We start from the raw sequence: 27,428 nt of genomic DNA on the forward strand, positions 1-27,428 counted from the left end.
CATGTGCTGCAAATCCTCAAAGCGCATACTGTAGACATTAACAAACACGCTGTATTTTTTCACAACACAAACATTAATAAAACACACTGCATTTTCTCACAACACCTGCAAAAACATCGGAACACAACGGAAATGTTTTAAGGGGGCCCAAAAACATGACGGTTGCCATGTGCCATGACTATTGCTCAATGAAGTTCTAGGTGAAGGTTTATTTTAACATCCCGATTCCCGTGTAAATATATCTATCAGCATTGAAGAAATCAATTCCACCCACATTTGTACTTAAAATAAAATAAAACTGTTGAAGAAAACATCCATTAAGGACAACCATTCAGGAAACGTTCGGCCACATCTACTAAAAGAAAAAAAAATCTTAAAGACGTTAGTGTCAAGTTTTCATGCCTTTAGAAATGGCTTTTCTGTATGGAAGTGCAATGCTTTTAGTAGCAGATTATTGCAATGTAATCTTTTTGTTGCAATTTATGGCTCAAGCTGGCTGTATTCCTGCAATCATATCTTCCACGTCTCCGTCCCAATTAGATAACAATGCTCACTTTTTAAAAGGACTCATTCATCGTGAATTTCAAGAGACAAGAGGTTCAAAGACCTTCAAACACATCCAAGAGAAGATGATATGCATTGCACATGTCTTTGCTCTTTCTTACATGCTCAACTCTTAATCTCAACCTTAGCCGTTAATTACGCAAGGTTACCATGTGGGTAGCACTGAAAAACACTTAAGATAAAAACTTACGACAGCTTCAACAGCCAGAAATGATGACCTGTATTTTGTTATCTCATAAGTAATAAAATTTAAGTTAGTTAGAAAACTGTTATAGAAAACTGTTGCAGTTTGGCATATTTTGAAAGGGAAACGATTAACTTAGAAAAGAGAGAAAAAAATGTACGTACTGATTTAATTATCAAAATTATATGTGCATCATAACAAAATTATTTAAAATCAAGGATATGTTGACTAGAGCTGGATAAAATTGTGAGCACAATGACCTAAACAACGGTAAAGCACAATGCATAATAAATCAGTATACAACTTTTACTGATTACAAAGGTTTTTAATGACATTAAACAACAACTCAACAGTTCAGATGCAAAAACCTCTAAGTGCAATCTGAAATATCTTCTAAAATGAGCATTTTTCTCAGGCTCCTTTTCAGTGATTTAAGATTTATGGCAATAAAATCTAGAATTTAATGTGAAATAACTAAATATGAACATAGAAGGCTAAGATAAAGTGTTAGTTTTAGAAGATAACTTCAGACTGCATTTTCATACGGTTTTTTCTTCAACTCTTCAACTGTTATGTATTGAAAGAAATTTTAAGGCAGTTGGTTGAGTGATTGATTCAGTGACTAATTTTGTCAAACAACAAATAGTTTTGTTCATTTGTGAATCAGTAGCTGTTTTTGAAACCGTCCCTCATTCACTATTCCATACATTAGCCCACTAATGTACCCCATTTCAAGCAGCGAATGAAAACAATTGAATTTGGATTATACATTTTTCATTATGTGGTATTGGCATGTGTTTTCACAATTTAAAAATTAGCAACATAGCCCTAAAGCTTGCTATTAAAAAGGCTAATTTACCCAAAAAGCCAATTACCTTAGTTTACTTAAACTCAAGGATGCCTAGGTGTATATGACTTTCTTCTTTCAGTCAAATCCAGTCAAAGTTATCTTTAAAATTACCTTGTGGTTTTCCAGCTCAGCAATAGTAGGCGTTTTTCTTCCACAGTCCAAAGAAGTGCATCCTTTCATAATCAAAATGGCTTCTAGGGGGGAAAGTACTATAGACAATGGTATCAAACAACAAATCAAGCAGAAAAGACCCTTTTAATGCCAGTTTGTCAAAATATTTCACCTTTTCATGCTTTTCCCATCATAAATAGTCAGAAATGGTACAAAAAAGTGAAAAGCAATTAAAGGGCTGATCTAGACTATATTTTAAGGCTTGGTTGTGTTTATAAGATGCAACGCAATGTGTGCTCATGCTTCACCTGTAGAAAATCAAGTATTTTTTTCATATATCTTACATTGATTATATACAGCTACTCGGCTAATGTGTAAACGACTGTAATATTTCCTAGTTTCTTCGAAAAGGCCCACCCTAAAGAGGCTCTGATTGGTCAGCTAACATAAGTGCTCTGATTCGTGGATCGGCTCTAGCATGTGCTGTGCCTTTGTTGTGTAAACACTGTCAGTCAGAGAAGCTGTTAGCCATGTCAGTCTGAGCCTGAATCAGACAAAAAATGAAAAGGTCACAGCTGAACCATACCCCTGATCTCTAAAATAAAATCTGACAAGTGTCTTTCATATAAATACTCAGAATATAAGAATGTGTGAGCAATATGAGACGTTCATATATCTTTTATGAGTTTGTTATTTGAGATATAAAAAAGCAAAGAAAGCAGCCACATAGAGAGACACTGCAGTGCTGCTGAAGATTATAGGTGTTTACAGCAGTTTGATGAATAATTATAAATCTGTAACTAAATGGTTAAAAGTGCCAAATAGCATTTCCTGTTGTTTACATCCTTGTTTATGTCCTCGCTACAACATATTGTTAATGCTAGACACTATGCATGTAATGGATCAATTTTAGCAAATAAAATTACTCACAGGTTGTCTCACAATCCACAGCTTCGTCTATTATGGTTGGAGCTGCTCATTCTTTGAGGAGTTTTTAGCTGAATCCAGAACTCAACTGAGAAAGATTCTGGAAGCTGTCCTTTGTCAAATGCTAGCTATATATTTTTAAATGTATCTGGAAGCCCGAATACAAAAACAGAAGAAGCTCTGTGGAAAAAGTAGCGTTTGGATGCCATTTTAGCTTTCTCTGCCATAACATTACAGCGCCTCTGGCCACGCCTCTTCACTGTGCAGGGTGTGCGCACGTGGTTAATGCGTGTAACCTGAAGCTTTTGTGATCTCATTTACGCGGATTTATTTTTTTGTAGTCCCCAAACTTTGTTTGCTGTAGGCTTTGTTAAACTAACCCTGTAAAAGGCAATGTCTGCATTTGCATTAAACTTGAGCGTATTACATTCAGAGATGTTCAATCCAGGCTCATTCTGAAAACGTAGTCCAGCGGACGTTTCTGGAGACTGTGAAATATGTCCCGGGAGGTACGTATTTGTGCAGTTTTTTTTTTCGTATCTTGAACGTCTCTCGCCAGTGCCGTTTGCGCCCGCGCTGTTCTCACGTCAACCCACCAGAGGCCGCTGTCTGACTGACCGAATGATTGACTGCGCGACCAGACAATCGGCTGACCCACCCTCCTTCCCTGAACCTAACCAGTTTTACCGATTGACCCGCCCGCCTGCTCTCTTCCTTAAACCTGAGCAACAATTTAGAAAAGCCGTCTAGAAAAAGAAATGCCCTTGTCTGTTTTTTTTTTTTTTTTACCACATTTTTGGATTTCACTGCATTCTCACCCTGTTATGAACTCGTTCGCTTTATTTTTTGGATTCTGTTTTTGTCTTACCTGATTTCTGGACGCCTTTGTCAACTCCTCCTCTCTGCATCTGAAGTCAGCCGACGCACACGATGAGCTGACCGGACAAACTGACTGCAGCGGTCAAACTGACAGGTAAGCAGTCAGCCGGCAAGCGGGAAAGGGAATGGCGTCAAACCGCCCCGTAGTGTTCGCTTAAAAAAATTAAATGCAGCCATACGTACCTCCTGGGACGTATTTCTCTCCAGAAGCGTCCGCTGGACTACGTTTTCAGAATGAGCCTGGGTTGGACATGTTGTTTATGTTCACACAGCTACATTACACATCAACTAAACTTCAAAAAATGATATCAGTGGACCACCCTTTTAATTAAGCATAAATAAATGCAATAGGTTTACAACATCACAAAGGTGCATAAACTTACCGAGAGCTTATCTTTTGTTTTGTTTTTTTATTGCAGTAATATAATTGTGCATCTGGCCGTACATCTCCAATAGTCATAACAGATCATAGAGCTCTGGACATTGAACACTGGTCACAGAAACCATATGAAAGAATGGGCAGGCAAAGAAAAGAAATACATAAAACAACATATTCATGAATATTCATTTTCAGAAAAAAAAACAAACTATCTACACACACTACACTTACACAGATAAATACAGTCACACACGGTTCACTCTAAACCTGATCTAGAGCCTTTATTGATACACACACACACACACACACACACACACACATACACTCAAACACAAGTGTAAAACTGATCTCCAATATAATTTTATCTCTGACACCGTAACCAGAATCTACATTCAAACTAAAACAAATAGCACGGACATTTTGTTTTAAACCTATGTACAATATCGAATAACACTGTGATCTATATGTCGTTTTCTTGTGTTACCACAACACAATCACAAAGGTAGGGCTTCAGCGTTTGCACACCACGAACAGCACGGCTCATCTTCACTACTGTAAATACACACACTAACAGCTTCCTTATATCATACTTTTGAGATTCAGGTTGCATGATATAGTCTCACAATATATGTTTTGCATCCAGCAGCATATATACAATTATTTTTTTAATCTTTACATCTTCATGGCTTTCTTTGAGCAGATTGGAACGTATATTTAATGTAAACAAACAGCGTACAGAAGTCTTACACAAAGCACAAGACGATATTTGATATTGGTTGGATATGAAGTGTGATCTCCGTCAGGTTATATCTGTTACATTTGTGAAGGTGGAGTTTGGCTGGAGTTTTTTTTTTTTTTTTCGGGAACATGCAGAAGGTTGAAAGCGTCTCCTGTCTTCTGTTACTCGAAGAAGCCGCGGTCTCTGCAGAGAGAAGGATGCGGAGGATGTGAGGAGGGGTTTTTGCTGTAGGAGTGTGTGCGCTGTATGTGGCTTTGGCTTTTGGTTTCACCTCGGCCCCTTGATGTTTGGGCACAGTCCAAATTTACAGACAAGCTCTGGCACACAGACTCTGTGACTTTGATGGCTGCCATCTGAAAGTCAATCATTAGCAGTAGTGACTGTTTTTCTAGGAGATAAATCAACATGTTCTGATTTAACCCTATGCATGTCCAACCTCTTATTGTGCACTGCAGGACTGGTGCAAATTCAGGAAAAATGTCATAGTTTTTCAGTTTATAATATCACTATTAAAGTCATTGTTATACTTTTTAAAATCATTAAGGCTCCCTTTCTAAAAAATAAATATATATTTTAAAACGGATCAGTCTATAGGCATCTAAAATTACACTGTAAAAAATCAGTTAATTAACAATTTCCATACTTTGTGTTTTCAGTTTATTTATTGTTGTGAATTGCATTATGGGATGTTGATCTCTGCTCTGTCAACTTTCAGCTCCAAGACTGTTGTGATACGTTTAACGGTCATCATAATCTTAAATCCCTGAAAGTTTTTAATATTTAGATATTTTTTAACGTATAAACAGTTATATGCATTTATTAATGTATTATATCATCTTTGCATCAAATTACAAAAAACAAATTACCGCTTGTACGAGGTGTTTCTAATGCAGCGTCTATTGAGCTGAGAGTAAATTTGAGGTTATTCTCTCCTCTGGCTGCTGTCATCAGTCTCACATAATTTTTTCCTTTTTCTGAAAGTCTTGATAACACTATCATGGAGTTTTTTTCTTTTATTAATTCAGCATATAGGATTATAAAAATATTATTTGTTGTACTCTCCCATTCACTGCGCTCTACGTTTACCCAACTATGACAACTTGCAACTGCAACCTTTCAATCTACTGACCTTCATCAGGCATTTAAACACCAAAATCACACCATATGCTCTAAATTAAAAACTCAATCATCATTTAATAGATGCAATCAGACTGGATTGACAACATGCTTCCACTTTCTTCTACTGTAGAAAAGTGACGCCCAAAGATGGCGACTGAGATCTTACACTGATGACATCATTTGGAGCCAGATTTTGACTCCGCATCTTGAATTGGAGCCAGGGAATAATAGTCCTGACCATACTCTTGCAGACATGAATAATTTATAACAAAATCATTAACAGCAATCACTTGTTTTTATCCCTCACAAGGCTAAGACTTTGCTTGTTGTCTTCACTATAGCTGGCTAATAGCATTTATCTACTAATTAGCTAATAAAGCACAGACTTAACTATTATGATTCTTCGGTTAGTACAATTTATGGACAAAACAACTCATTTTATCTGTCTGAAACAACACATCTTCTACTGCTTCACTCAGAGAAGCTGTCAATCATTGCTGTCAATTAAGATGTCACTCCTCACATTTATAGCAGATAGCTAATTAAAACGTATTAACAAACATTCATGACTATTCATTTAAAAAATGCCTAAAATAGCAGAATCTGGAGGGAGAGGTTTATGACTTCTACCACAGTCAGCCATAAGGGGGCGATTGAAATGTTTTGGTACTGAATTGTATCGATTTAATTCGATTTTGATAAAGTCTCATTTTAATACTTTCACAATTCTTAATTTGATTCAGTAAATATTAAGCTACTGACATTTCTAAAAACGAACAGTGAAAAACAAATTAAATCTTTTGGCTTGCCCTTTTAATTTAATCAGTATCATGCCTTATTTATTATTCATATTTTTTATTTACGCTCTATCGTCAGTATTAGATGGTAACTAAGTACAATTACAATATTACAAAAATGTTAGATTTTTAAGAATTAATTTAAACATGTATCAGCTTTTATTGAATTCTTGCTGAGAAAACCTGAAGCAGGATGTGCCGTGCATCCTTTTGTAGGTGCATCCCTCTTTCCTTTGATCCAAATATAAACATAAGTAAGATTCTAGAAGTTTCTTGAATTCGCAGTGGGAAACTCTGACCCCTGCAGCTCTGAAAAGGAACATCTACATAAGCTTATACACAATAAATTAAAGTGTGGTCAACACATCCAACTACAGCATTAAACTATACAGTATTGTCCCATCCAAATGTTTGCAGTTAATATAAGCTTTATATTATATAAGCTTTTGAAAAACTCTCAATCTCATGCACATTTAGTAAAATATCAGTTTAAATATCTGTTTACTATAGAATATTTTTAACAATCCTTATATTACCATCATTATTCCAGTCTTTAGTGCCATGTGATCTTTTATCAAATTAGTATGCTGATTTGCTCAAGAAAAAAATATATTATGAATCTTGGATAACGTTCAAAAGAACATGATTTATACTTTAGTAACATTTCAGACATCTTTTATTTTAATTACAATTTTATCACACCCTAAGCAGAGATGCCAAAAGTACACAAATCCTTTACTCAAGTAGAAGTACAAATACTCATGTTTAAAACGACTTTGGTAAAAGTTGAAGTACTGACTGCACTTTTGTACTCAAGTAAAAGTAAAGAAGTACAGCCTCAAAAATGTACTTAAGTAAAAAGTACCTATTACAACTACATGTTTTAGGTTTACTAGGTACTGTAGGTAAATATCCAGTTTCCCCCGATTTATCATCATCTTGACGCAAACTCTCAGTGTTCATCATATAGTTTTGCCACTGTTGGAACAAATTCTAAAAATAATTTTATAGACCTGTATATATTCATTAGTAAATGTAACTGCTTACATTTAACACTGAATTTTTCCTAAAATAAATTAAATTTTTAAAAATTTATATTTGATTACCTTTATTAAATATATTGAAATGATATTTTCTTTTGCTAAAATAAATACTATGGTATTTTGACTGTAATTTTTTTTTCTCTCATAAATAACCCCATATTTTTCAAGGTATTGTGGTATCTTTTGCATTATATTTTTTTTCAGAAATTGCTCAGTATAGTTACTTTTGTTGTTGTAAAACATTTGTAAAAAATTATTGAAGAATAATATGCCTATATGTAAAATCATATAGTCAACTAATTAAAAAAATGCAAAACAACATAAATTCTGTATAACGAAATATGAACTCATTAGAAATAAAGGAAATAAATCTCAATGCATCAAGTTTTTATAAAGTATTTGATTGTTTTAGTACTAAATGTACAAATCTTCACACTAGTTTTTACGATATTAGACTGAAAGACCAGAGAAATCCTGTGCAGTATGAACAGACGTTGACAAAAGACTGTTAACCTTCAGCATATGTATGGCATATTTTTGAACTGGAATGTGTGCCTCTTGTTTTCCTGTGATCTGATTAAGCAAAATGTGTCTTATTACCGTGTAAACGGAGCAGCATCAGTCATGTTAAATTTGCCATCTCCCTCTGTCTCATCTGCATAGTCATCCTTGCCTTTCTCATAGAAATCTTCATAAACTAGCCTATATATGGTGCGTGATAGCCTGGGTTGTATCCACTGCGCGCAATGACAAAAAATAGATTGACTGCATCAAACAGGTGCTCAAATTGCACAATGACATGAAATAATAGATCGCACCACCAAACACATGAAAATGAAAGTAACGAGTCTGGTTTAAAAATATAAAGAGTAGAAAGTACAGATATTTGTGTAAAAATGTAAGAGGTAAAAGTAAAAAGTTGTCAAAAAAATAAATAGTGGAGTAAAAACAAAAAAATCTACCTAAATACAGTAACAAAGTATTTGTACTTCATTACTTCCCATCTCTGACCCTGAATAAAAGAAATATACTCTGAACAGATATAAGGGTAGCTGACATGGAGTTACTACAGGGTACTAGTTTTCAGGTTCTATATATTTACAGTAAAACTAAGGACCAAGAAATTTGAAAGCAACTACTCTGATGGTCCTAAATACAGCACATCTAATACCTCCCTTACCATTGCTTTTCACCGGTAGAGTTAAATTCGAATGTGATTGTTTTCATCCAGCCTGAAATTGAAAACACTCTTAAAGCCCGTTTAAGTCTGATTTGATTTTTGTGAGTCAAGATTGCTTTTAGGATGTGCCAAATATGCAACATGGTTGTGTAGTGCTGAATACTTACGCTCCCTCATCTTTGAGTAGAGAAAGGAACTTGCTAACTCTGTACTCCTGATCCATCTGAAGAGAAGAGAGTAAACACAACATGCTATAAATAAACCTTCAATTTTGTTGGTTTTCTGAAAGTCCCTGTGTCACAAGATGAAGCGAGCTCATGAGATTGCTAGACAGAACATTTGATGCACCGTGCAATTCTTCAGCGCATGAAACCGCTATAAAAAGCACAGAAAAGCAATTGAATTATTTAGACCGCCTTTCGTAAAGTATGTTAGAAGGCTGGTTGAGCTCATTAAATTTCTAGTCCACACGTCTGGCAACATGAAGAGATAAAAACCCAAAGCAAAGATACTAAGAAAAAGCATGCACCTAAAAATAAAGAGATTTGTTTTACTGTGATGCCATGGAAAAATAATGGGATCAGGATCAGTTATTCAGAGTATATAGATCATTTCAATGTGGTGAAGTCACTGGCCCATGAACATTTCCTGCTTGTTGTCAAACTATTTGATATCTGTAACAAGAGGTGATTCAATCATAACTTGATGTTATAACAGCTATCGTAACATTTTTTATCAGTATGTGAAGCTTTTTGGACTTTCAGAAGCTACTAAAATGTAAAACAGGATATACGTCATGACAATTGTTATTGTTTACATCCCCAAAAATGGTCTATATATTTTTTTTATCTTTAATCATGTTTGACATTTTAAACTTTTTAAAATCTTTTGTTTAATGGAAAGTTTTACATTCAACTGTTGTTGTCAATAAAGATATATTTTTTCAGAGGGCTTCTTCGACTCCTAATTTTTAATTTTAGTGCTTTCAGCAACGGTCTAAGATGTAATAACTGTTCAGTCCACTGAAGCTTACCTGCAGAGACATTTCAATAAGCATGAGCAGCTTCTTAATGCCAATCCACACTCTTTTTCCTTTCACATGCTGGGCGATGGTGGTTCTCTCAGCATCTGTGAAGCTCCCCAGGAGCTTGTAATTGGCAGAAAAAAAACAGGATAAGTATAATAAAAAATAACTATTTATAGATGTAAACGAAGTAGAAACATTTTGTGCCAGCATTTTATCCTGAGCGTGGTTAAATAGCGCCATCTACTGGCAACACTGCATATCTCGCGCTTCTTCAGATCTGATAGTAACTTCCATAGCTGTTTGTGAATGCAAAGTGTGTGGAAAATGTCAGATCAAAATGCATAATAAATGGAGTTGTTGTCTTTCATTAAAGAAATAAGTGATTCTGAACTACTTGAACGAGTCGTTCGTAATTCCAGTCTGACTTCCTGCAGAAGGTTTATGAACAATTTGCATAATGTCAGCCGATTTCTTCATTGCCTGTCATGAGTATTTTCAAACCCTGTAGATGAAGATGAGGCCAGGAAGAGTTTTGCTGTGTGCTGTATGTATGCAGTACTCTAGATATCTGCATAGTAATATCTAGATGTTTTTTTTTATTTCAAAACACAAAGTGTTTTTTTTTCACTAGATAGTAGGATAGCAGTATGTGTGCCATCAGGGCTCTAATGCCGAGTTCAGACTTCATGACAGCAAACCTGTCGGCGAGCCAAAATCGGGGCTAAAATCACGCAGTCTGAACTAGGCATTAAGAGAGCTAAGATTTTATTACATCAAGCTGTTAAAACTTTTACAATATACAAACAAGCCAGATCCAAACATTTAATGTGATGATTATCTCACATACAGTTGAATTCAGAATCATTAGCCCCCCTTTGAATTTTTTTCTCTTTTAAATATTTCCCAAATTATGTTAAACAGAGCAAGGAAATTTTCACAGTATGTCTGATAATATTTTTTCTTGTGGAGAAAGTCTTATTTGTTTTATTTCGACTAGAATAAAAACATTTTTTAAACACCATTTAAGGACAAAATTATTAGCCCCTTTAGGCAAATTTTTTTCGATTGTCTACAGAACAAACCATCATTATACAATAACTTGCCTAATTACCCTAAACTGCCTAGTTAAACTAATTAACCTATTTAAGCCTTTAAATGTCACTTTAAGCTGTATAGAAGTGTCTTGAAAAATATCTAGTCAAATATTATTTACTTTCATCATGGCAAAGAAGAAATAAATCAGTTATTAGAAATGAGTTATTAAAACTATTATGTTTAGAAATGTGTTGAAAAATCTGCTCTCCGTTAAAGAGAAACTGGGGAAAAAAATAAACAGGGCGGCTAATAATTAATGGGGCTAATTCTGACTTCAACTGTATATGACAATGTATGTTAGCATTTTTATTACCAGCTGGTCATTTTTGTACATTTGTTAGACAGCAAAACTGCACATTTAAAGCTAGTGATGTGCAAAAGCTAGCCCTGTCATGATAACAGTTTCAATTACATATTGTATCATGTTTTTTTTCATCCAGTATCCAATTTAAAAGCTATCAGTTAATGAATTGATTATCAGTAAATGTAATGTAACTTAGGGCAGCACAATATATCGTTTCTGCATCGATATAACAATGTGATTATTCCAAATAGTCACATCGCAGAATATGCAATGTTGAGTCTGATTATATATCGTCATTTGCATGTGTGTGACTGTATGAGGATTTTAAAAGGATCCATGCATAAGAAATTGTACCATCTGTAACTCTTTTAATGATTAAATGTATTGAATTATTTTTACAATGAGGAAGACCCAGTATTATTTTTCCATTGGATTATTCAATTACTGTATCTAAATACTATTAGACTCATCAGAAAACCATAACACACTTTAATGACTGTGTATGTTTTGCTTTATTGTATTTATCTGCGCTTGTAGATGGTTTATTATATTTAATGTAGAAGATTTCAATCTAAAATTATAAATTGGGTAAAACTGTATTCATGTCGCAATATATATTTGCAGAAATGGTCACACTTTACAATAAGGTTCATTAGTTAACTTCGCTACTTTCAAGAAACGACTAAAAACTCAACTATTTAGTCTCCACTACACTTTCTAATCTGTAATTGCCTCTCTGAATATCACACTAACTGTACAAAAAAAAAAAAATAAAAAAATTATACTAATACTACTAATACTTCCCTTCTTAGACTTTACAGACCTGAAACTTGCTTATAGCACTTATTCATTGTTGCTCTTGGTTGTGTAAATTGCTTCCTTGTCCTCATTTGTAAGTCGCTTTGGATAAAAGCGTCTGCTAAATGACTAAATGTGAATGTAAAATGTAAATGTTAATGTTAATGAATGCATTTACTAACATGAACAAACAATGAACAATACCTTTACTACTATTACTATGTTCATTGTTAGTTCATGTTGCAATAACTCATGGTGCAATAACTAATGTTAACAAGCATGGAGTTGAATGTTAATGATGCATTAGTAAATGTTCAACTATGGTTAATAAATGCTGTGTTGTGTTGTTCATGATTAGTTCATATTAGTAAATGCATTAACTAATGAACCTTATTGTAAAGTGTTACCGCAGAAATTAGCAATTTTTGATATTTTTTAAAAATCGTGCAGCTGTAATCTAATTGCACTATTGCTATTGATAAAATCCAACTTGGTCGACCTCTCTTTGGAAAGTTTGGAAAAATTAAACACTACTGTGGATACTTGAGCAAAGCATTTAACACACTGCCAAAATAAGTGATACTGAAACAATTATTATTTTATTTAATAAAAAAAAAAACTACTGTTAGAAACCAAAACAAAATTAGAAACCTTTAACGTAGTATAACTTGGGTTTTTGCATTTCATCATCTTTAATTTTTTCCTTTTGGATTTTTTAGGGTTGTACAGACTGCCTCAGTGTTCATTGTAGAATGGTCTTTTGATTCAGCTCACCTCTAGAGCTTCAACCAGATGATCCCCACTTGAGATATTCTGCACGTGGATGGTGGTGCTGAACGCATCCAGCATCTCCATCTCCTGCAGGACGTCTTTACGGCTGGTGGTGCCAATGATAAGCAGCTTACGACCCTTAAGGTGAAAATAAAGACCATTCATTAGACATAACCATAATCAAATAGTCTTACAGCACAAAGAGCAATGCATTCAAAGACAGAAACACAAATGTGTATTAATAGCTCATATGTACATCTTACATGAGGTGGAGTCTTCTTCAGTAAGACCAGCAGGGCTTGAAGCACCAGGTTGGAGAATCGAGGGCCGATCGGCACGTAATCTGGTTCATCACACATAATCGATAGTATGGCGTTAATAGTGTAACATATTATAACATTTATTATAATGTTCTTTCATTCCAACAATTAGCATTTTTTATTGGGACTTCACATAATCATATATGTATACAATAGCTTTTATCTAATACATGTTAATGTGGGAGGGAAGATAAAACATTTACATTAATATGTTATATTATATATTATTATACTTGAATATATATATATATATATATATATATATATATATATATATATATATATATATATATATATATATATATATATAATTATATTATATATTATATTATATTATATACTTTAATATATATTTAAAAAACTTTAGTTTTATTTTAATGTTTTTTAAAAATGTAATTTGTTATATTAATTCAACAAATTTTCCCATTTAAGAGCCATTCTTGAAAAAAACAATTAATCGACAATAATAATAATAATTTTTTAATTGTAAATAGCAAATGTCTAACCTAAGAGGCGCTCAATGTCATCAACCACGACACAGCTGAGCTGAGACTTGTAGGCATCATCGAAGATCTGAAAAGTAAATAATAATTAAAATTTTAAATGATGCAATGCAACTACTTTGTGTATGAGAAGGCTGATAAAACTGTGAATAGACTCTAAATCATTATATTCTTCAATGTATTTGTGAGATACTATACTGTATGTTAACCACTAACCTTCTTGATTGCCTGGCATTTGGAGATCTCTGAGTGGCCGATCATCTTGTCTGGAGAGCAGATCTTAATGAATGGGAACTGCGAGTCCTCTGAGATTTTGGCAGCCAGAGCTGTCTTTCCACTGTGAGGAGGTCCTGACGGGAAAAACAAAAACTTCATGTAATATATAAACACATACTGTATATAAACACAGTTATTGGCATTTGAAAGCCTGAGGATTTGTAATACAGCAGTGTTTGAGCCAGTGTTCATTTTGGCAGCATATTTTAGATTTAGTTTAATCATATTACAGTCTTCTGAATCATTGTAGGTTCAGTCTAGTTTTAGACCACTAAAAGTTCTGACGTTTTAGTCTAGTTTTAGTCAATGAATATTTGACATAAAGATTGTTATCAATTAACCTTGCAAGCAATCTACTCTGTCCAAAACTACAATATTTTCCCCATATTAGATTTTTCTTTTCATTTAAAATATATATGTACATTAATGTGTTTGCCAGCGCTGCAACAATAGTCAGAGTACTGTATGATTGACCATTAAACTTCAACTGTTTCACTTTGTATATTGTATTTTTGCATCTTTGGAGATATTCTTTCAGCATTTATAGATGTACAAGTTTTATTTTAAAACTGCATAACATCAGTTATCACAGCCAGGAGGACCAAAGAGCAGGATACCTTTCACATGCTTACAACCTGCAGAACAAACAACATCTCACTTTTACACTAGATAAATATACTTCTACATTAGCACAATATGATTATAAACATCAATGTAGAAGATGAAGATGTTTGCATTTTCCTGTTCTGGAACATGAATGACTTTTATTATGAAAGGAACAAACAGCACATACCCATGCCATATCAATACACAGTACAGATATATATATATATATATATATATATATATATATATATATATATATATATATATATATATATATATATATATATATACACTGTATATATTAATGCTATACTACTATTGTTTGTTTTGACGTAATATTTGTTTATGTGCTGTGTATATTTATTATGTATATCTAAATACACACATGAATGCATATATTTTAGAACATTTTTATTTATATTTATTATTAGAAAGATTTATATGTATAATAAACAAATTCTATATAAATAAAACTATTTATTCAATAAAAAAAAATGTGTATAGTTTTTGTTCTTATGTATGTGTGTGTATCACAATAACATAATACACACACATGTATTATGACAAAACAAACTTTTATTTTGGATGCGATAAACATTTGCCCAGTACTAATATAAATTATGATTATTATTTAAACAAATATGCTTCTTTGATGTATAAAAAGATAATATTACAATTATATATATAAAAAAATTCAGTTATTTAAAATATTTGGTTAGATGTTAAGCCACAGTAGCAGGAATGTTTTTTCAAGTTTGGATGCTTACAATATTATCTGTACTTCATAAACAATAACACTGAGTGAAAATGGTCATTGATTAACATGCATGGGATGTTCTCAAATAATTATTTGATACATGTATTTGTAATGTAAAAAAAAACATTGATTAAGTGTTACAGTTAAAAAACAGAGCTCACCCTCCAGAAGCACAGACACCAGCGGAGTGCGGTCGCTGTTCTTGGTCTGCTGCACCAGCAGTTCTCCGTCCTCCAGCACTCGGGTCACTGGATCTCCCCACTTAATGATGCCGTTCATGATGTAGCTGGAATAGTCCTCTTGGTTGGTGCCAAAAGCCTAACAAGATACAACAATCGCATGTTTTCAATCATTTTGGTGATGAAATAATAAATTACTCAACAAGACTGATACTCACAGGTTTAATGTCGTTATTCAAGGACGCCATGAAATCTGTTCGAGTGACCTGTAGCTTTTCTGCTCGCTCCATGTCCACCTCTACGGTAGATGTTGCCTGAAATACAGTTCAGAGCAAGTCAGGTCTTCACCAATCATAGCTGAATATTAGTTAAGCCAATCACATTTGAGGATCAGTTCCATAGGGACTAGAACATTTTAAGTTTACTAGGTTTGATGGTGTTTATGCAACAACAAAAAAGTAAAACAATGTGTCTGGAGTGCTTGTAACGTTAATTACAGGTATCCTAAGAGAAAGTCAGATGGAATGTATTTTATTCCATTTCCTAAATACAATAAAACAACTCCTTGTTTACAAGATCAACAATGATATATATATACTTTACATTTTGTTTGGGTAAACTGAAGCAACATTGCTTATAACTCTGCTAACATTACCTTAAGTTATCCACAATCAATACAGTATGCAAAAGCACAGCATTGGGCTATGGTAAGTTAGATATCTAATACAGCGCTAACTTGAGCTAACTTGAGCTAACATTAGCTAAAGCTATTTGCAAAATGAGTTTTATTTTATGTTACCCTGTGCACGGAAACAGTGTTGATCCTCAATGTTTGTTGTATTTAATGACGTTAACATGCGGCTTCCTCCCACTTTGTTGGTATTGTGATTTATAAACCCTGACTATTCTTGTTATTCCCTATATTTGTTTTTGTTCTAAGACCAATTTAAATTCCACTTGGTCCTTCTGTGTCCAAAATGCATCAAAAATATCTTGAAATCACATTGATTCCTATTTACAGTTTACATTCACCAGCATTAGGTGCTGGCTGGGCCTACTGATAGGTCAGTTATATCATTGCTAAGGAATGTGTAGTGCATTGTACAGTGCTTTTCACCTTAATGTGACGGTTCATGGCAGTGGATTGTGCAGCTCTGACCAGACCCTCCAGTTCAGCTCCACTGTAGTTCTTGGTCTCAGCAGCCAACTCTTTCACATCCACATCAGAAGCCAGGAGTTTAAACTCTCGCATCTTAGCTGTGTGGATGTTCAGGATCTGAACACGACCCTTCTCATCTGGCAAACCTGGGGGATGAGACAAAGACATATACAGTAGGTGACAATGAGCAGACATGAAGAAAGGGTATGATATGTCTAATGTATAAAGACCAAAGCTCTAAAGTCCTACCGATTTCCATCTTTACTTCAAATCGGCCAGGTCTCATCAAGGCTTCATCTATCAGGTCAGGCCTATTAGTCATGCCTTTCAGATAAAGACAAATTCACAGATTGAAGGAGATAAAAAGACAATAATTGTGACTTTTATTTGGCATATCATAAGAATTTGAGAAGCAAACCAATATTGTTTTATATAATAATAATAATAATAATAATAATAATAATAATAATAATAATAATAATAATAATAATAATTATTATTATTATTATTATTATTATTATTATTATTATTATTATTATTATTATTATTATTATTATTAATATACAACTAAAGAATAGTATTAGTAAATGTAGGTAAATATTACTGTTAAGGCAATAAACAAAGGCTAATAAATAATATTAATAATGATGTTGTATAACAACAACATTAATGTATACCATTTTATGATAATTATAATTATATTAATTAATAATACCAATAATGTTATTATTGTGATAATCTTTTTGTAGATATACTAAAAGGCAAAGGATGTTATGGACCAATCATCAGTTATAATAACAACAATAATTTGGTGTGTTTATTAGTTAATTTATTTTTTAATAAGTCACAATTTTCCCCATATACTTCAACTACAATAGTTACTTCTAATAGTAATGATCATAGATTAGTTGTTATTGTTTATATTTTTAAAAGTTGTTAGATTTGTCATCAACTCAAAGAATAATAATATTTCTTATCGTTTATTGTTGTTAACGTAATGATTGTTTATTTCATGAGTCACATCAGATCACACCAAAGAAAAAAGCTACTCCTATTTACCGATGACGAGGATGTTGTTGAGCTGCTCCACTCCGTCGATCTTGGACAGCAGCTGGTTAACCACAGTGTCGTGCACACCTGTGCTGCTGGCGCCTGTACCACGCTGCTTACAGATGGCATCCAGTTCATCAAAGATGATGATGTGCAGACCGCTGTTAGCACCCAACTGCACAAAAACACACACAACATTACAATTAAGACACAGAAGAGATTATAATATAGTAGGACAGTGTATTTGTGAGGAGAAACTTTTCACCCTTTTCTGTTCCTCCTCAGCATCCGCGAACAGTTTCCTAATGTTGGCCTCAGACTCTCCCACGTACTTGTTGAGGATCTCTGGTCCGTTGACTATCTTTGGCTCTCTGGCATTTAGCATTTTACCGATCTGCCTGGCCATCAGTGTTTTACCACAGCCAGGAGGACCAAAGAGCAGGATACCTTTCACATGCTTACAACCTGCAGAACAAACAACATCTCACTTTTACACTAGATAAATATACTTCTACATTAGCACAATATGATTATAAACATCAATGTAGAAGATGAAGATGTTTGCATTTTCCTGTTCTGGAACATGGATGACTTTTATTATGAAAGGAACAAACAGCACATACCCATCTGCTCCACAATGTCTGGAGGAAAGACTCGAGAGGCAAAGGCCCTGCGGAAGATATCAGAGAACTCCTTGTCTAAACCACCAATGCCCATTTTCTCAAAGTTCCAGTCAGGGTTGATGATGGTTTGACGGGCTTCTTTAGTTTTAGCCTTGCCTGGAGGGCAAAAAGAGTAAGATTAAGAAGCTGTTTATATGACAGTGAATGGAAATGTATTATTTAAAGTCTGATAAAACTCACCAACTAGAGTGAGAGATGAGCTCTCTGATTTTTCAAAAATCACTTGACTGTTTCCAACCAACAGGCCGACCTCAATCTGTGATGTTACACAGGACGATTAGATATGTATACAAATTAATGGATCATTTCTTTCTGTAATATTAAAGTGCAAATTTAATATGCACTTTCTGACACCTTTTGCTTTTTGCCAGATGCTGGTTCACCCTTCAGAATGCTGGAATCCATCGCCTCAATATCTTTGATAAGTAGGCCGAAGAGCTTGTCACAAAAACTGAAGACCAGCTATGACATGAAAATCACAAGACAACAACAAAAACACATTAACACAATTAAAATTATACCAGATTACGCTATGCAACATTCTAAGCTGTGAAATTATTTCAAACCAGGCTCACTCTGAAAATGTACCTCTATATACATTTCTGGAGTGTGTCAAATACACCCCAGGAGCTAGAGGCCGCTGTGTATGCTTTTTCAGATTTCAAATTTCACTCGCAAGTGGCAGTTGCGCCTGTTGTTCTAACATAAATCCACCAGAAGCTGCTGTCAACTCACTGTTTGGCTGACTAAATGACTGACTGACCAATCGACCAAAAATAAAATGCAGCCATACATACTTCCGGCTACATAATTCGCGATCACCAGAAACGTTTTCAGAATGAGCTTATGTTGAATCATTTTCAGGAATGCAAATCTAAAGTAGATCCAGGAAGATTTTAACTGCATTTCATTTTTGTGTAACTATGACTAAAGATTTCAGTTCATTTAAAGGTCCAAAGGACAGCAAAAAATAAATAAAGAAGTAAATAAAAAAACTAAATACATAAAGATGCACAGCAGTGTAAGAAACAAAGTAACAATAGCATTAAAAGACAATCTATGGATCTTTTTTTTCCATACAAGTGTGTACACATTTCTTGAAACAACTATTATTAGGCCCAATCTCAATTCTACCCCGTAGCCCATCCCTTTACCCCTACCCCTCGTTTTGTGCGTTCACGTGAAGAGGTAGGGGTCAACACGCAAATCGAGGGGTAGGGGTGTCCCAATTCTCTTTAGCTTGAAGACATATGGCTAAGGGGAAGAGCTAGATACCTCATCGAACTGAGATTTTTCAGGACCACATTTGAAACCAAGGGGTAAGAAAATACACCCAGAATACACCAGCCTAGTATAGCTACAGCCGGAAGTAAGGAGATCCACAAATTAGTTTTTTTGTCATTATTATGAGTTTTTACAACAAACAAACACATGTTTTAATACATTCATAACCGCATTTTTTTTTTTACCATCATGCTTAAAAAAACGCTAAAATAAAAACTGCTAAATTTTGCTATCTATAATCCATAATAATAACAACTCCTGTACAGCAGTCCCTCAACATTCTGACACTCGATGACACTGAAATACCCTGTCAGAAAAGTCTAGTGGCTGGGAATGGGCTTTTTACAGTGTCTTCTATAATGTTTATGTTGTTTTGGTGTGTTTACATAGATGAATATGGCCGCTGTGTAAATGTGTAGTACAGTTTCGATCTTATTGCCACATAAGATCATTATGATAACATAATATATGCTTTCAATGATTTCCTGAAGATAATAACCAAAAAATGACAGAACTGGAATCACTACAGCAGTCGTCATCGTCTGATCTCATATGAAGCAAGAGATCGCGATGACTTATGATGATGTGTGCAGGTGCTGTAGCTGTGTCCCATTTCTTAGGGGTAAATTTTGAAGCCCTTCCTCTTTACACTCTATTTCACGGGCCAAAAGGAAGGGAAAGGGGTAGGGGTAGAAACATAGAATTCAGATTAGGCCTTGTTCTCTCTTTCTCTAATAACTAAATTTTTCTGCTATTAATAGTTTAAGGCTCTGTTATTAGCTCTAAAAAATCAACAAATGTCTTGAAATAAAACTTTTGAACAATGTACTTCATTCACCAATATCTTCACTAAGCTCTTTAGCTGCAAAAATATTAACACGTGTTCTTGAAGTACACATGAAATCAAAACTAAGCACATTGATTTTGTTAGCTTACATTGCTAGTTTGGTGGTGAGCAATTCATCTATGCATATCATTCAGAAAAACAAATGGTTTGCTCTTCTAATCTTTAAGTGAAAGCTGAAAATACCCTTCCTGTTTATTTTCAGTTAAATTCTAAGATTATGGTCTGAGATATTGGCTGTGGGTAACATACTTAGCAGAAATAGCAGAGTCCAGCAGTTTGTAAAGCATACAGCGTCATATGCTGTTAACAACAGAATCGACTCAAAAGGCAAGAGCGGTTCATTATGAAAATCTCAAAACTTATGCAGGAATTATTTTTCAAAACATTTATTGATTTTCAGCTCTTTGTAAATCATTTAGTTTTGGTGATGTGTTTCTGACCTGCTGCCCCACGGAGAAGCTCTGATTGTTAAAATGCTGGATGAACTCAGCAGCCATTTTGTCTGAGTCGTAAGGGCTGGAGTCTGTGCTCTTCTTCTGCAGGAAGTCAATCTCAATGGTCATGGCACCAATGCACTGCCTGGACTTGTCAAAGTTGTAGTTTGACACTGAAATGGTGGGAATAAAATCAGTGATTTGAATTGTGTGCTGAATTGAACTGTGTTCTAAATGTTCTCCAGGAATAATATACACACCTTCTATTTCTTGCCCAATGGACAGGCCTGCCCATTTCCTCTTTAAGAAGGGTTAAGAAGAGAGTGAATAACATGTAAAAGGTCCATCAAAATATAATGTTCAGACAATAATGAATATTTGTTCATCACTTATATAATTCAAAACTTGTTCATTCATTTGTTTTCTTTCAGCTTATTCCCATTATTTATCAAGTGTGGCAACAGCGGAATGAACTGCCAGCTTATCCAGCATATGTTTTACTCAGCGGATCCCCCTCCAGTTGCATCCCCGCACTGGGAAACACCCAAACACTCACATTCACACACATAGACTACGGCCAATTAAGCTTATTCAATTCACCTATAGTGCATGTCTTTGGACTGTGGGGGGAAACCGGAGCGCCCAGAGGAAACCCATACAAACATGGGGAGAACATGCAAACTCAACACAGAAACACCAACTGGCCCAGCTGGGGCTCAAACCAGAGACCTTCTTGCAGTGCTAACCACTGAGCCACCATGACGCCCCTTCAAAATTTGTATTAAACAATAAAAAATGCACAATGAAAGTCAACCATTTGGTTGCCAACATTCTTCACAAATATAATTTTGTTTTCCAAGATGAACAAATTTTTCATTTTTGTCTGAACTGTCTCTTTAAATATGTTTGCTTAGCTGTTCTTTGTTATTTCAATGTTAATTAGTCTTGTGCTGTGTTTGTATCACAAGTAACAGATCTTGGCATGACTTCTGCACCTGTGGCAAACTGAAAGCGATGGTTCCAGGGAGCACAGAGTGGTGACCCTTCACTGTGAACACAAACTTGTGGGTGGGTGTTGTCCTCACAGTCACATGCCTGGAGAGAAAGAGATCCAGAAAACAATAATAAACACGAACCTCCTATCAGGAATCATCAATGTAACATAAAAAAGGACCATGTCTAGTCACATACTGTTCACGTTTACAACTCCACCAATCCTTAGACAACATAATCTGAGATCAGCACATGGGATTATTTGTCAGAACGACTGACAATGGCTGCTTTTTTTAGTAGGCTTACGTCTCATTCATTCAATTAAATCACAGGTTAATCCTAAACATGGCAGAATATTTTGAGTGGATAAAACCATCTTTATTGTTATTTCCAGCAGAGAATAAATGAAATAATGTTAGGAATAATAATACTGAGTGAAATGTTTATTTTAAAAAAGGCAAAACGAATCAATTATATATCAATTTAGATCACAAATAAACATGTCATACATCAATACGCCAACACAAACCCACACACATCAGCCCTCATGCTGTGATCTTCTTGGACATGAGGCATCAGCAGGAGGCACTGCGGCAGACTCTGTCAGCCTGACTTAACGTCTGGACTGATTCAGCATCCCAAGGACACACACACACACAGTCTCTCTCTCTCCATCTCTCTCTCTCTCTCTCTCTCTCTCTCTCTCTCTCTCTCTTTCTCTCTCTCTCTCTCTCTCTCTCTCTCTCTCTCACACACACACACACACACACACACACACACACACACACACACACACACACACACACACTCTCTCTCTCTCACACACTCACACAAACTCTCTCTCTCTCTCTCTCTCTTTCCCTCTTTCTCACACACACAAGGCACACAAGGAAAATCCTCAGCTTTGCCTCTGGAGCATTGACAACATGTATATGCATGACACTTTTTCTACAGCCAGATACACTATTATTATAAATCTGCAAACAGATATTACACACTATCAGTATATTTAGGATGGTATTGAATTTTCTTGTTGCAATTACAGTTTTTCTCGATTGCTTGGATGCAGTTGTCAACTGAAACTCCACATTTTCAAAACAGTTAACACACAGGCCTAAACAGCGGCACTCATGGTTAAAATGACACATTTTGCTTGCAAAAGGCACATATCGTGTCAAAACCTTTACAATATGCAACAAAAGCTAGTTTTACCTTCAAACAACACAACTTGCAAACAGGTATATGAGCTCTTTCAATTAATCATTACACAACGGACAACAAAATACAAAATACAGAGCTCAGTGCACCTCCATTGCTTGTCATTGTAGCCTATTGCCAATGCCATTTGTTGTCTTTCTATTTGTGCTGTCAAATTTGCCTTTTTGCAAAGAATTGAATCCAGAATAAGAAATGCTTTGATTACATTTATATTGAATTCATGACAATTGAAAACTGAAATACTGTAAAAACAGACAAAAGTAATAAAATACTGTAAATATTAAAGAAAACACATGTAAACCAATATACAGTCAAATCTATTAGGAGTAAAGGACATAGCCACTATTGACCTCCTTCATCCATGCTGGCACAGAACAACACAGACCTTCTACCGTTTTATAAGGTTTGCAGACTGATTGCTAATTGAAGATTTGTGTGAAGGAGTGTCAAATCGGTGCTTCACTGAATTCATATTGATGTTGGTAGTTTCTAATGGTTAGAAATAGATGGTTTCTGTTTGGTTACCATAACTAAAACAATGAAGTTTGGACTGCTTGAATGACATCTGTGTTAACTGTTTTGAAAAATGGTGGGGAAAATGTGTCAACCCAATGAGAAAGAGTTTACACATTTGCAAGACCGGTCTTCTGCTCTGCTGGGATAGTGAAAATGAAAATGAAGTGGAACCTAGTTTCTTTAACCAGGTCAAAGCAAACAAGAAAAACTGTAATTCCTGAAGCTTTTATTATGGTATTACCTCAATAATACACATACCGTTCACTCAGCTTTTAAAATGTTTGGACGCTGGTTTAAACCTTAGGACGCAGATTTAAAATTCAGAATGATCTGCAGTACTATGAATGGGGCTAATATGTTTTTCTTTTTCAAATATTTCCCAAATTATGTTTAACAGAGCAAGGAAATGTTCACAGTATTTCCGATAATATTTGAAAGTCTTATTTGTTTTATTTCTGCTGTAATAAAAGCAGTTTTAAATAATAAAAAAACATTTTAAGGTCAAAATTATTAGCCGCTTTAAGCTATTTTTTTTTTTTTGATAGTCAACAAAACAACCATTGTTATACAATAACTTGCCTAGTTACCCAAACCTCCCTAGTTAACCTAATTAATTTAGTTAAGCCTTTTAATTGCACTTTAAGCTGAATACTTGTATCTTGAAAAATATCTAGTCAAATAGTATTTACTGTCATTATGGAGAGATAAAATAAATCAGTTGTTAGAAATGAGTTATTAAAACTATTATGTTTAGAAATGTGTTGAAAAACTCTCTTCGTTTAAGAGAAACTGGCAATAAAAAAAAACAGGGGGCTTAAATTCTGACTTCAATTATATATATATATATATATATATATATATATATATATATATATATATATATATATATATATATATATATATATATATATTAATTGAACCTGATTGTTTTTTCCCTATACAACCATTAATTTTTGAGACTGGTCTCAAGATGTAATTTATTTTATTTTATTTTTTTAATTTTTAAAGGGCTCAATAAACTTCCTATTTTTAGAAATATTTGCAATCGATGAATCTTGCCTGAAGTGTGTGTGTGTGTGTGCGCATGTTAATACTCACTGTCCAGACTGCAGGTCTTTCTCACTCACTACAGCACAGTTAGTCAGTGACAGCTCATCTGTCGGGCATCGGGCTGCTTGCATCGTCTGCACACAGACAAATAGTAATGAAGAGAGACAGTAAGACATTGAAGAGCTGTGGAGAAGTTTGCCGCACAAGAGAAAGAGATGTCTGGCCATTTATATTAGAGCTTAAAGGTGATGTGTGCAATCTGTTAAAATACTTATTTTCTATGAACTATAATCAAGTAAATCATTCGTCAACTGATTCCCCCAAAAAATGCTTTTACCATTTTTTAAACTTTATTTGAGGTGTTTAAAAGAATAGCATTGGCTCAACCTATTTGTGACTTATTATCAGGCAGTTTTTGAGGAAACCTGTTTGAGAAATGTCATTATTTAGCTCCACTTGGTGGCGCTGGTGGCACAGAAATTACACACGTCAGCTTTAACACATGCATCTTGCTATATAAGCTCACTGGGCGTCTCCTATGAAAAGATCTTTCAGCATGAAAAATTTAAATCACGCCATATGACAGAGTTCACATGATGCTCATGAGAAATTCAGAAAATAGTACATCCCATGGTGCAAAATAGCAAGATGGAGAGCGGTTTCTAGTGTGCAAGCTAAAATCTGTCAGTCAAAGCAGCGCGATTGTTTTTGATAGATTTTTTAACACAATCTCACCTAATCATCCCTTCCAGGACCACATGCATCATGTTTTATTGCTACCGAGATCCTACAAAACCCAAACCAATATCGTTGCAAGGGTTAGACATAAACAGTATTACCAGCAACTGAGGCGAGGGAATGATAACAAAAATATAATAATCATAAATCAATCTGCAAGAGAGCATTTACATGATGTGTTAAGCATGGGTAAATGAGAAACATAAAAGACAGTTACATTTTGTAAACTGAGACTGACAGAGAAGGTTCATGGGGGTTCTCTCTTTATTTGTTCCTTCTTTGGTTGTTGCAGCTAACCAAAGCTCTATAAATAAAACATGGCACAAAAGTAGACAAAACAACAAGCGCTAATAGAAATGAAGCGTTGCATGCTGCTCCCATCTGGATTTACCAAAGGAACAGTGTGCTACAGAAAGATAGATAATGAATGACTCAACAAAAAACAAAAGTTCAGTGAAAACAGGGTGTTAGATGGATTTAGAGAATAATAAAATAAAACTAGAGGGTAGAACTTTAGCTCAATATCTTTAAAAATGCGTTTATAAGTAGTTAAAGCAACAATTAACATGAGATAATCAACTATATTTTTACCTGCATTTACTATTAGATTAATTGTATTTTGAGACAGATGTTTTTAGCATTAAATGCCAAAAGCAGATCTTTAGAAAAAAAAATGGCAAACAAGGATTAATAACAATCAACTAATGATCAACTAATGATTGAATGATCAAAAGCAACTTTGAATGCTACATTAGTCGTTAAGTCATGTGGGCAAAAAAAGTCTACAGGTTTACTAAGTCCACTTCAAAGGATATTTAAAAAAATATTTATTTATTTTCAAGAACAACAATGAAAGGCTTGTTCAAACTACAAGTGCTGTTTTTGAGGGATTGTTATGTCACAAAGTGGCCCAAATCCCACCTATTAAAATTTGATTGCTTGAGGGGTGTGGGGAGGAGCATTCCCTACATGTGTGCATGTAAATGTTTTGCACAATCGTTTTGAACAATATTCTCTGCTCAAATTGATTATGTTGTGAAATACTTGATATTGTTCAAGAACACATATTAAACATCTTAACGATTATCAAATTAGTCAATGCTGATGGGTGCCCCTATGTCAGAGATTAGAGCTGCTGGATTTACAACACATAAAATCATCAAGCTCTCCCAAAACACATGAACATACGTGGTTGATTCACTTTAAAAAAAAAACAGAGGAGAAAGAGAAAGAACAAACTACAGAAGTATTGAATGTGTGGCGTGATAAAAAGATATCAACACTCAAAACCTTTGGATAGAAGAAAGTGCAGAAACTGGACAAGGAATAATCTTTTTTAACTAAGTTTATTTTGGGCTTTTGAATAAATAATGTCTAAAATATAGTGCCAAGTTGTTGTACCCAACGCGTAATTGTAGTGCAATAAAGCCCAAAATCACGCTATTCACTGTGCTAATGATGAAATTGAAATGGCACGTGTCCTTAAATATAATTATCCTTGGACTCCTGAAGTAAAAATTTAAAAAATAATTGATTGTTTTAATCATTTTATGATTGTGTGTATGTATTGGGGAGGAGATTCTAAATTAGTTTGTTTCTTTTGCCCTATTTCTGTTCTTTTTGTGTTAACAACTGAGTAAGAATTGATGTATACAAATGCAAAGGATAAAAATATCCCTTTAAAAGTACTTCACCAGTGGCAGGCTTTTAAGTGTACAAATGTTTTTTAAAAAATCTAACAATAAAAAAAAGATATCATGAACCTGAAGTTGCAGTTTGCAACAGTCTTTTCTACTCCTTTATAATATATCTGAGTAAAACAACTTCATATAATATTAGGAAATTATTTGATTTTTTGCATCAGGAAACTACTTTTTTTATTTTAGTCAAACACAGCAGAAATGTGCAACAATGGGAATCTAACATTGTGTTGATATTAGAGATGTACCAATTTTTGGCCACCGAAAATTTCATTAATTCATTCATTTTCTTTTCAGCTTAGCCTCTTTATTAATCCGGGGTCGCCACAGCGGAATGAATCCCCAACT

The 27,428-nt window shown here is 34.3% G+C and overlaps 1 protein-coding gene across 2 annotated transcripts in view; it reads right to left on the bottom strand.

Moving 5' to 3' along the window:
- Positions 1–3,905: 3,905 nt before the first annotated feature.
- nsfa (N-ethylmaleimide-sensitive factor a) overlaps positions 3,906–27,428 on the bottom strand; it is a 34,056-nt gene continuing 10,533 nt past the window's right edge. The window contains exons 2-22 of one of the 2 annotated variants that reach the window (XM_021469743.3): positions 24,691–24,776; positions 21,861–21,960; positions 21,126–21,165; positions 20,872–21,038; positions 18,655–18,762; positions 18,481–18,556; positions 18,241–18,396; positions 17,883–18,082; positions 17,627–17,792; positions 16,817–16,891; positions 16,526–16,713; positions 15,627–15,722; positions 15,391–15,547; positions 13,807–13,940; positions 13,594–13,660; positions 13,031–13,110; positions 12,771–12,905; positions 9,806–9,919; positions 8,940–8,995; positions 8,773–8,824; positions 3,906–4,816 (exon numbers count right to left, since the gene is read on the bottom strand). In XM_021469743.3, coding sequence (XP_021325418.1) covers positions 8,794–8,824; positions 8,940–8,995; positions 9,806–9,919; positions 12,771–12,905; positions 13,031–13,110; positions 13,594–13,660; positions 13,807–13,940; positions 15,391–15,547; positions 15,627–15,722; positions 16,526–16,713; positions 16,817–16,891; positions 17,627–17,792; positions 17,883–18,082; positions 18,241–18,396; positions 18,481–18,556; positions 18,655–18,762; positions 20,872–21,038; positions 21,126–21,165; positions 21,861–21,960; positions 24,691–24,776 — 2,232 coding nt within the window. In that variant the 3' untranslated portion in view covers positions 3,906–4,816; positions 8,773–8,793. The remainder of the gene's footprint in view (positions 4,817–8,772; positions 8,825–8,939; positions 8,996–9,805; positions 9,920–12,770; positions 12,906–13,030; positions 13,111–13,593; positions 13,661–13,806; positions 13,941–15,390; positions 15,548–15,626; positions 15,723–16,525; positions 16,714–16,816; positions 16,892–17,626; positions 17,793–17,882; positions 18,083–18,240; positions 18,397–18,480; positions 18,557–18,654; positions 18,763–20,871; positions 21,039–21,125; positions 21,166–21,860; positions 21,961–24,690; positions 24,777–27,428) is intronic. The other variant, NM_001044328.1, reaches the window with a different exon arrangement.

Source organism: Danio rerio, chromosome 3 (assembly GCF_049306965.1).
Source record: "Danio rerio strain Tuebingen ecotype United States chromosome 3, GRCz12tu, whole genome shotgun sequence".
Taxonomy (NCBI): Eukaryota; Metazoa; Chordata; class Actinopteri; order Cypriniformes; family Danionidae; genus Danio; species Danio rerio.